Raw genomic sequence first — 12,117 nt, forward strand, 5'->3', positions numbered from 1 at the left:
GCAAATGTTAGCAAAGCTTTAATATAGATGACTAATATCCCATTTTCTGTCTCATCAGGTCACCAAAGCGGTCACAGACAAAATATCGGTGTCCTCATCATTATTAAGGTAAGTCATCATTGAAGCTCGATGTAGATATCCTGTACCATAAACCCAAGTTGTAAATTGTGACGGTTAAAGTTGGTTTCCTCCACAGCCAACACATGGATAAACATTAATTTTGTGATTAATGTGACTTTTATGGTCACTGAGTGAATAACGATCAATCCACACTCGATCGGTCGAACTGTCATTACCTGTGTTGAGTTGTCATCGAGTTGCGGATAGCGGTTAGCTTACCTGCGACCTGTTGCTGCTTCCCGACTTCATTACTCCAGTCCAGCTATGTCGATCAGCTGTAAGTGGCTTGCTTTCTGCTGGTTCATCCTGTCTGTTCTCCACCACCCATTGGAAGCGCTTCACCAGTATGCAGCCACTGAGCTCAAACTCTATTTTACTCCACACGGTCCACCACCACCGACTCGGCTCCGTCACCCGGACATCCTTTACGTGCCCCGGCGAAGGTGCACTCACCGGGGCTCACGCCGAAACTATCAATACGACAACTCCAGCTCCATCAGGTCGTTCTGGTTCCCCGCTCGCCGCCCACGGAAGAACACCGGAACCTGTGCGGATGCCTCTGTGTTGGCGCGCGTCTCGGATAGCATCGTGGTCGCATGCAGCTGAACTGCTGTCAACGTCGGCCTGCTGAACATCCACTCCCTTACTAGCAAGCGCCAGTTCATCCACGACCTCCTGACAGACCGTGAGTTTGACATTCTGTGTCTGACTGAGACCTGGCCGCAACCAAATTATTATGGTACTCTTAATGAAGCTACTCCACTGGGCTTTGTTTATCACGCTGTGCCTCGCACGACTGGCCGACTCACTCAGCAAATACTTTACCTCCTGTCTGGACAGTTTTGGTTTTCAACAGTTTGTCAACTTTCCCACACACAGTAAAGGACATAAGGGGTGTTCACACGGCATACATTTGCTCCGGCGCTGCACTGATGTATTTTTTTGTGATATATTTTGCACATTACAAGGACTCTATATCCAAAGCCAAATCAATCTACTACTCTGGTTCAATCAGTTCCAATGAAGGTAACCCCAGATCACTCTTTTCACTCATTTCTAAACTCACTAAACCTGCTGACACGCTTCCCTCACATCTCTATTCCACTGATTTTTGTATTACTCTGGCCTCATCTTTTACATCCAAAATCCAACTTATCCACCAGCAACTCACACCTTCATCTGTTCCCAACCCTCCTTCTCCATTCTCCCTGGTTCCTACCCACCTGTTCTCTGCATTCACCTCCCCATCTGCCCACCAAATCTCCATCTTAATTTAGAAGTCCAGAACCTCTACTTGTCAACTTGACCCTTTCCCTACTGTTCTAGTCAAAGCTTCTATCCCGACCCTCTCCCCTCTCATCACGAACATTATTCAAACTTCCCTCTCTACTGGCATTGTACCCTCCCATCTCAAAACTGCTTCTGTAACTCCCATACTGAAGAAACCTGGCTCTGATCCCTCCGACCTGAACAACTTTCGTCCCATATCAAACCTCCCTTTCATTTCCAAACTTCTAGAAAAAAATAGTGGCTGCTCAACTTCCCACTCATCTTTCCTCCAATAACCTCTACGAACAATTTCAATCTGGCTTCCGTCCCCCTCCATAGGTCGCCATCCTTCTCCTGTTTGACCTCAGTGCAGCCTTTGACACCATCTCTCACGCCATCCTCCTCGACAGACTCTCCGCCATTGGCATCACCAGCACCACCCTCTCCTTGTTCCGCTCCTATCTTTCTGACCGCACCCAGTTTATCCAGCTCAAATGTTTTAGATCTCACCCCTTTCCCCTCACTACAGGTGTTTCTCAGGGTTCTGTCCTTGGCCCCTTGCCGTTTGTAATCTCTCTCCTCCCCATTGGTAATATCTTCAGGAAACATCACATTCACTTTCATTGCTACGCGGATGACACCCAGCTCTACATCACTACCAAACCTAATAACATACTTCCACCATTCTCCCTATCCAACTGCCTGAAGGAATTACAATCTTGGTTCACCTCAAACTGAATGGCAATAAAACTGAACCCCTCCTCATTGGCACCAAATCCACCCTAAACAAAATAAACAATTTCTCCATTCCCTTTGACATCTCCCCCATCTCCCCTTCCCCTCAGGTAAAGAGTCTGGGTGTCATCCTTGATAGAGGTGATATAGTTTGGTCCCAGTGGCCCTTGTACATTACATCCTGTAGACTTGGGCCCCCTGTCTCCTTATCTTAAGTCAACAGTTTCAAACTGGTACTCGTAATAGGGAGCACATAACTCCTACTCTGGCATCCCTTCACTGGCTCCCCATTCATTTTAGTTATTTTCAAGATCCTCCTCTTTGTTTTCAAATCCCTGAATAATCTCGCGCCACCTTACCTCTCTGAGCTCATCCGCCCCTACACACCTGCCCGGGGCCTCAGGTCTGTGGACCAGACATTATTAGAAGTACCAAGAACTAAACTGAGGCTCAGAGGGGATCGAGCCTTTTCTGTTGCTGGTCCCTCTCTCTGGAATGACCTCCCACTGAACATTCAGCAAGCCCTCCTCAAAACTCGCTTGTATTCTTTGGCATTCGACTCAGCATGACTTAGATTTGTTCTTGGTTTTACTGTTTGGTGCTTTCTACCGCCTTTATTACCGATTTGTCTTACTGTTTATTGTGCATGTTAAATTGCTCCATGTACAGCACTTTGTATGCAGCGATGGCTGTTTGAAAGTGCTCTATAAATACTGTTGACTTGACCCTCTCCTTCACCTCACATATGAACCACATCACTCGTTCTGCATATTATCATCTTAGAAACATCCACCGGCTCCGCTCTTCTCTCACTCCTCACTCCACTGCTATACTTGTTCACGCCCTCGTCACCTCGCGACTCGATTACTGTAATTCCCTCCTGCTCGGTCTCCCTCAAAAAACCCTCCATAAGCTTCAACTGGTCCAAAATTCAGCCGCCCGCATTATCACGCTCACACCATACATAAACCATATTACACCACTCCTCCAACATCTCCACTGGCTCCCCATTTCACACCCCATTCAATATAAAATCCTGCTCCTCACATTCAAAGCCATCCATAACCTAGCTCCTCCATACCTATCTGACCTCATCCATATTCCTACAGCTGTCCCGCTCTCTTCGTTCCTCCTCCTCTCCGATACCCCTGCTCGGCTTGTCACCATGGGAAACAGAGCCTTCAGTCGCTCTGCTCCCCAGCTCTGGAACACACTCCCCGCTGACCTTCGTAATACAGACTAATTAACATATTACAAATCCAGCCTCAAAACACATCTGTTTAGACAAGTGTAACAAGGGCTACGTTTGTTTTATAATTGCTGGAGATGATAAAACACTATGGGTAGACAACGGGTTTCTACTTGGACCAGTAAGGGGCCACTAGGTTCGATTCACTGGAGCCAATGATGTCACTATTGAGGGGGTGGCATGGGCAAAGAAACAAGACAACAGTTGTAAAAAACTTTTATATCAAACAGACATAGGACAACAAAATTATCACAACAACCACAGTGGAAAAAAGAAAGTAAATAAATACAATTTAGTCTCAACCTCTTAGTTGACCTTTCCCTCAAGCAAAATAATTGGTGATCATCTTTCTCAACACCGGTGTGAGTTCCCTTTTTTTCCCTTTCAATCTGAATGAAATAACTAAACACAAAATGTTCTTGTCAACTCCTGTCGTACAAAATAAATTCTTCTAAACATCACCAACACAAATAAAATAAATTAAAATTTATCAAATGTAATATATTGTATGTTCTTTGGTTGGCTCGCCACCACCACTGTATCCCCTTTTCCAGCACTTTTGGACGTCAGGGCACCGTAATGGAATCCACTCCACTGAAGGCACGCTAATCCCAGCGCTGTCCTCAATTGGAACTCCACAAAAGACCCGGCCTAATAGGGCCGAGAGCACACGAGCGCCGACAATAAAATAACTACAGTAATTAATATTAACTACTTAATTCCAAGTACTGTGAGACGTTATTAACATTTATGTACACTCACCAGAAGAATGTTGAACGATACTCCGACGATGTTATACGGTAGGCGAAATCCCGGCGGTACGTAATGCTAACAGCTACGTTAGCCCGGTGCAGTACTCGAGGTCTAAGGAAAGTTACTATGTTTTAGCAACAAGTGATTTTAAACGAAATGCGCATAACACGTTCAAGCCTCTGAGCACACTCACTGCGTAGAATGACTCTCTTTCTCCCGAAACACTTCCTCACAACGGCGAAGAATACGTCCGCTCGCGTTCAGGTCCCGTCAGAAAAAGAGACCGAGATAGTTGGCGCCGTACGTTCGTGACGTCACGAAGGTGAAAAACTGCACCTCTTATTCGCTGACACCCCACTAGTATTTTCTGCCCTGATTCACTCGGGCCACGGCAATATTCAATTCTGTTTAATTAAGCAATTTTTTATCGACGCTACTCTTTTAAGTCAATATAGATTTTGGTTATGTCCACTCCCCATTGCCTTATGCCATAATCCGGGTTACACCCTCCCCCCCAGAAGGTGTGCACGTCTCGGAACACCTACACGGCATGGTTCTCCTTCAGCATTATATCGTGAACAACGCAGCAGTGTGGCTGCAGTGTTTCCGCAATAACCACGCTCAATTCATGAAGAAGAGCTTTCGCAGCAGTTAGCAATGGCACGCCTAACTGAGCGTACTGTAATCTCTCAGGCGGTTCTCGGTTTCTCTGGGAGCGTCGGACTTGATGACATTCCTTAGCATCATCAAAAAGTGCAACAGGAACTTCTCCGAGGGGAGGGCCTTTGTTCTGGGGTTTTCTATTACTGCCAATTGATTTATCTAGCATAGGTGGGGGTTCGATCGGGGCTCCAGCACTCTCAGACGGGCGGTCGTCCTCTACGTGAATCTGCGGGACTTCTGGCTGAACAATTTCTGGCCCTACCTCAAAGCTTGGAAGTTCACTCAGCTCAAGGGTTCGGCCGTTGATTTATCCACTTTGGTGGGGTCTACTTTCATGTGATGATCAACCATATTTTTTGAGCAAGTCTTGACAGTCATTTCTCTCTTCGTCCTGCATCATCTCAGCCACAGCAACCATGGGAGAAATTCTTTCTTTCAACGGAAAATTTTCTGGAACCCCGCCGCTGCTTGGCTGTTGCCACATTCCTGACTGTGTAGGGTTGGTGCTGATAGTTGAAGAACAACCAGGCAATTGAGGCAAATAATAGTGGCAGTACTCCTGATCTTCTGAGGGGGCATCATCATCATTATCATCTGGTACCTCATCATTGTCTGAAGTGTCGATTTTGGTTTGGCTTCTCGTCAGCGGCCTCCTGACAGTCTGCCTCTCACATCCTTCATCAGTGCTGGCAGGTAAGAATCCACAGGGCAACAGCAAATCCCTATGTAAAGTCCTCTTTGGACCCTCCTTGCCTTCAGGACGCACTATGTAGACAGGAAGGCCAGCCACTCTTTGAACCACCACCCACACATCGGGGTGGGTGGTGGTTCAAACCCACACACATTGTTGTTAGGGTTTGGATGTGACCCCAATAGCATGACAACAGGGAGGTATCGTGGAAGCCAACACTTGGCGTAGTTTATTTAAGAGTCTTCACAGAATCACTCAGGGAGAAGCACGAGGAGTCCACAAGGAAATGTCCGCACAAGGAACAATAAGCTGCAGGAGACGGCAACAGAGTCCACTGGGGTGGTGACGCCACAAACTTGCACTGGGGAATGGTCTGTGAATCAATTTGTACCAGTCCAAACGAGCAGATAGGCAACAGGTGGGTGATGAGCTGATGAGTCTCAGGTGTGAGGTGCAGAGCACCCTGGCTGAGGAGGCTGCCTGGCTGGCCCCTCCCTAACAGTTGTAAGGCAGGGGTCCCCAAGCTCCCAAACAGGAGCAGAAAGCAAAAGCGTCCGCCTTCGTCGAGAGCCAAGCAAGAAGTGCTTTGCTTGACTATCTGATGTAATGCAGACACACTGTTCAGATGGAGGAAAGGCGAACGTAATTGAGGATGGCATACGAACCTTAGAGGAAGGATCAAGTCAAGTAAAACTTTTTTGTCAAATGTGCAGTATGTGCAACATACAGCACAGATGAAATTTCATCCCTCTCAAACAGACAATAAGTGGGCATGAAAGAGGACGCTAAAGACACGCCCGCCAGTAGGTTGATACAATGCCGGGACGTGCATTGGGCAAAACAACTTCGGAATACGTAAAATTGCACCTATGAAGACAAATGCCTATGAAGCACTGTTAGGCACATTGCCTCTCAACAGCCTCTCACCATGGGAAACTGTAGAGTGGAAGAGAGTCCGACACCTCTTGAGAGGACTGGTTCCAACACCTCTTGAGAGGACTGGTACCAGAGGTTGTGTGTAGAGGCGAGCCCGACTATATCAAGTGGAACTTCTCGTCCTCGGACACCAGTTCAGGCTCCTTTGTCAGAGAGATGACGTTCCATGTCCTCGAGTCAGATTCTGTTGCCGGGGATTGGACAGCTAATGGCCCTGCCTTTGGCCACTGCCCAGGGGGCACCCTTGTTTGCTCTCACAGGTTGTGAGCCCATGGGGACGGGGACCCACATGCTCATTTATGCCTGAGCTCAGTCGGGCCCCAAGGGTGGAAGCCTGGCCACCAGGGACTCGCCAATGAGGCCCATCTCCAGAGGGGTCGCCCAGTGACTCGCATGAGGGGAAGAGAAAACAATCTCCATTTATAATCATCATTGGGGCGCTGGGAACTATACTTTGTCTGGTCCCTCATCTAGGACCTGTTTACCATGGGTGATACTGCCAGGGGCAGAAAACCTCAGAAAACTTAGCTCCTCGAATCCTTGCGAGACACAAACCACTCAACAATGATAAAGTAACAGTTCATGGAGGGGGTCGTACATTCAGTATTTATGAATGTGTACATGAATGCATTGCTCCCACTTGTCTCAGCAAGGCTATCGCGGTAGGTTGAAGCCAATTGTGTATGATGAATTGAATAGTATTTATTGAATGTGTGATGTTGTGTTGTGTTGTAGAGATCAGACAAGTGTCTTTGGGGGAGTGCACAAAGTAATGCCTGTAATGTTTTCACAGCAATTTAAACATGATCGATGAGGTCTTTTGATGGTTGGGAAAACCTTTTAGGCTTAGGTTTTGAGTCTTTTTACTTAACTGTTGCAAAATGTAGATGACTCTAGACAAAACAAAACCTCCCTATGTCTTTTTATACAAACAAACCAACAAATCTATATTACACATATACAAATAGTGCATGATACTTTCAATGTCAATTCTGTGCCATATTGCAGTTTATGACATGAAAAAGTTATTCATTGCCAAAACTACTGAAATTTAACATTTTTCATTGGATGCCAAGAACAGCCAAGCTGAAGCAATAAATTGTATTAAGCTGAGCTGAGCCCTCTGATCAAAAGAGTGCCTTTGTATGCATTAAATGCTCAATTTGCTGTCATCGGGTTTGTGATTGCTATTAACTTTTTAATCTATGCATACTTCTCACAAGAACTATTCAATTGGGCTAGTGTGTGGGCCTGTTTGATATATTTGCACATATCACTCACTGCGCTTTGTCCTTTCACCTCAGCCTTGTTTGACCTTTTTCACCCAGAATATATTTATTAGATAGGCACACAATCAATGTGTGAATTCATGGCAGATGGCCCACTGTAATTGTAAAGTCAGGCAGGATCAAAATGTTGAACCTATCCATCCATCCATCCATCGATCCATTTTTTAACCTGCTAATCCTGACAAGGGTCACGGACATGTTGGACCCTATCCCAGCTGTTTTCAGGCATGGTGGGTTACACCCTAAACTGGTTGTCAGCCAATCACTGGGCACACAACCTGGGAACAATTTACAGTGTTCAATCAACCAGAATACCCGGAGAAAACCCACACAGCCACAGGGAGAACAGACAAACTCAACACAGGGAGGCAAGGGTCTGGAATCGAACCCTGCACCTCTGCGCTGTGAGGCCGACATGCTAACCAGCTGAGCACTGTGCCACCCGCTGTCTTTCATTTTGAACAGAAATTATGATTTCCACCTGACTTCAAACTGTGTATATCGAATATTTGAGCCTCATCATCCGGCTTCTCTGTCTAGCGGAAGGCGGAAGGTTCACATTGACGAAGGCCCCAGTTTCAACTGAATAGTGAGAGCCCCAAAACATGTTGCCACCACCATTCTTGACTCTTCGTATAGTGATACTCGAGGATTTATCCTTATGTCACTGTGCCTTTTATGCTCTGGTTTTACAGTCATCACAACAGGATGGACTCTTTTTGGGAAAGTGAAGCAGCAGTGTTGAACTTTCTTCATTTGTAGACAAGCTGTCTTACCATGGAATAATTAATTGAGGAATTTAAGAAACTCTCATGACCCTTCCCAGCTTCACAAGTTATCAGTTCTTCACAAGGTATTCTTAGAGTAGGTTTAAGGTTTCTTTTTTTTTGTTCCTTGAACCTAATTGATCCATGAGTAGAAAGGATGAACATCATAACGCTACATATTCTTACATTGCCATGCGTGAGGAATGCTTCTGCTGCATGATATTTTTTTCGACTAAAGCAGGGCACCTTTCATCAACACTTCCAATCTCGACACATTGATCTAGGTTGGCTGAGATATGACTCGGATTAGCGCTCAGATAATTACTCAGGATCGAGGTTCAATAAAAACATGAAAACATGTACCGTTAATTGTATGTGTGGTATGAGTTTAAGAAGCGTAAGTTTTTCTATTGCTATAACTTGGATGAAGATCAGATCACAATTTATGACCAATTTATGTATAAATCCAGTAATTCCAAAGGGTTCATGTACTTTTTGTTGCAACTGTGTATTTAACTTAAAAAAAACTGTCATCAAGCACGTAGGAATGATGTTACAGATATTATTGAATCTAAATGAAGTGTCATCTTTAATCACTGGATCGTGTGTAACGCACACCTGAAAATGTGCAACTGGACCGTGGCTTTTTTGATTACCATAGAAACCGACAGATGCACTGATCTACAATACAATTTGTTTGTTGTTTCACTGACCTAGTTGTGTTGACCTTGTCTCTGCGATTTATGTGTATTTGTGGATGGTACTTTGTGCATGTCTGTGTGTGCAGACAAATAAAGCGTGTAAGCTAGGTCAAAGAGAAAAGCAACACATTCTGTGTCACAACAGTTCCATAAAAATCAGGAGTGTACAGGTGCTCGAAGTTTAAAAACTGACACATGGAACTTTTTTTGTGGAAACATTTAATTACAACAAGGTGTAGCTCTCTATTGAACAGTTTGGTCAAGGCCGTATCTCACTGAGTGGCGAAGGTTTGCAAGTGTGTGTGCCCATAGCAAATGTTCAGTTTCTAACAAATGTTTGCTAGACATTCCCAAACAGTTTTAGTAGTTACAAAAACAGCTTTTCTTGTCGCCGGCAAATTTTGAACATGTTTAAAATTTCTTTGCAACGAGAAAAACTGAGACCATTATAATTGTTGGCAACGTCTTTGCATCGTGTCATTTTTGCTGGCTAAAAATCACAGTACGATACTAGTACCTGTATTTGGTGCAACATTAACGGAAGATACACTAGATTGGGGATATATTTGGGTTTCAACTCCGTCATGGCAGTTGTCTAATGCCGGGCTTAAACTGAACAATTTTCACTGTCTCAGACTAAAAAATTGAAGTATTAAGTCAGTTTTGGAGATGTAAGACGTATCTGTGCTCTCCAGTCAACTCAATCGTTTCATGTATTTACATTAAATGTCACAATGCACAAAAAATTGAGGATAACTTGTCTTTTAAATCAGAAGTCAAGAATAATTCATTCATTCATTCATCTTCAAAGCCGCTTGATCCTCACTAGGGTCGCGGGGGTGCTGGAGCCTATCCCAGCTGTCTTCAGGCAGTAGGCGGGGGACACCCTGAATCGGTTGCCAGCCAATCGCAGGGCACACAGAAACGAACAACCATTCGCACTCACACTCACACCTAGGGACAATTTAGAGTGTTCAATCAGCCTGCCATGCATGTTTTTGGAATGTGGGAGGAAACCGGAGCACCCGGAGAAAACCCACGCAGGCCCGGGGAGAACATGCAAACTCCACACAGGGAGGCCGGAGCTGGAATCGAACCCGGTACCTCTGCACTGTGAAGCCGACGTGCTAACCACTGGACTACCGGGCCGCCTGTCAAGAATAATGACTTGTTTAAACATTGTTTACATTAATGTAATAAGGTGTTTTGTAATGAGAAAATGCTTGCACTATCATGTTATTGTGGATTGCTTCTAACAATTTGACATTTTGGTTTGCAATTTAGCAAGCATCATGGAACTTAACATGCTTGATTTGTTTTCGCGGGCCACATAAAATTATGTGGTGGGCCAGATCTGGCCCCCGGGCCTTTATTTTGACACGTTTTCTAAGCTATTCTAGCTAGCTAGCTACACACAGACTCAGCTGTGTATGTATGCCATCATACAATCTCTTTATGCCTCTACAGATACACAGAGCCCTACACTTATGCGTCGAAAACACACATGCGCACACACGCACGTCATTGTCCATATATATACAGTGCAGAATGCAACTGCAGTTTTTTTTAACCCTCTGTCTCTGTCCGTTCACAGGTCAGCAGTGTGACCAACCGAGAGAAGTATCAAGTCTGTCAAGAGTGGTGAGATCAGAGGAGGAGAAATGTCGAGGCAAGGTGGCCATTTGGCCCTGGCATGGATGTCATTGCAGCTGCTGCTATGGCACGAATCTGTGACAATTGAAGTGCCGCAAGATCGTAAGTGACTCAGCAACCACTCAATTTAACCAAACCTGAATCTTTTTCTTCATATTTTGTTCCGATCTTGAACAAAGTCACATGAATTGCCATTTGAATAAATCCTTCAGATACAGCTGAAAAGGATGCATAATGAAATCAGATGTGGGTTCTTATATGTGTGCAAATCATTTATAATTAACATATAAAATGGAAATAAAAAATATTTTTTTATTTCCAAACATTTCTATAGATACCACTACAAATGGAGTTACAAAGTTAAACAAATTACACTATTTTAACCCTTTCAGACACACAGTTACTACATTTACGGTTCCTTTTTTAAGATTTCATCTCAAAATGCTTTGCACTTTTTAGAGGGGATCATTTGTCTGAAAGAAATATTTCACAGGGGGTCAAATCATTGAAAAAAGTTTGAGAACCACCGGTGTAGATTCCTGCAGAATGAGGAGACATCTTTGACTTTCATAATATAGTACCGTGTCTCTCACTGTTGCTCACTGTTTTGTTGTTTAAACACGCAGATACTCGCATACACAAGGTCCATCTGCAAGCACCTCACACACCCATACTTTAAAATACCTGCCCTGAATGGTGCTAAATGTAATTCCATTTTACAGTGAAGTATATTTTTACACAGCGAGCTCTTGGACACCTGCCTTACATATCAAATGAGCACCCCCGATGGTTTCTTTTCAGTGTGCCTAACCTTTTGACCCAAGGCTTACGATGCGCTATTGATCTGAAAGCAAAGTCAATCACACAAACATTTGCTCATTTACTTTGCAATCAAATTACTTTTTTTCTACATATTCACAGAATGTTTTGAGAGTTCTATTCTTTGTAAACTAGATTTCCTTCTACAGTAGAACTCCTCGACAACGAAATCATGTTTACAGCCAGAAATTTTTCACAACAGGGAACTTTTCAACATCGCTAATTTTATCTCAGACGTAAACACAAACACACGCAAAAACGTATATGTGTACTTTAAATTTTTATTCCAATAGCGCATAAGTATGAGCATACACTTATTTGACACTTCATATAGCAGCGTAGAAAGAAAAAAAGGGAAAGAAATTGCGAAATTTATGACCAGCATTCACTTGCACTTACATCCATTTCTTGCATAATGTCTTTTACTTTGCTTCCTCCATCTTTTATCTTTATTACTTTTATCCTGTCTTCA

General features: G+C 44.1%; 1 protein-coding gene across 19 annotated transcripts in view; it reads left to right on the forward strand.

The window, feature by feature from the left end:
- Positions 1 to 12,117, forward strand: part of nfasca (neurofascin homolog (chicken) a) — a 164,970-nt gene that overhangs the window by 80,578 nt on the left and 72,275 nt on the right. For all 19 annotated transcript variants that reach the window (XR_007963987.1, XR_007963988.1, XR_007963986.1 and 16 more), the window contains exons 2-3: positions 59 to 108; positions 10,768 to 10,928. Coding sequence is in view for 15 of the 19 variants with exons in the window: in XM_052075040.1 (XP_051931000.1) it covers positions 10,835 to 10,928 (94 nt within the window). In the remaining 4 variants the exon portion in view is untranslated. The remainder of the gene's footprint in view (positions 1 to 58; positions 109 to 10,767; positions 10,929 to 12,117) is intronic.

Source organism: Hippocampus zosterae, chromosome 9, assembly GCF_025434085.1.
Source record: "Hippocampus zosterae strain Florida chromosome 9, ASM2543408v3, whole genome shotgun sequence".
NCBI classification, from domain to species: domain Eukaryota; kingdom Metazoa; phylum Chordata; class Actinopteri; order Syngnathiformes; family Syngnathidae; genus Hippocampus; species Hippocampus zosterae.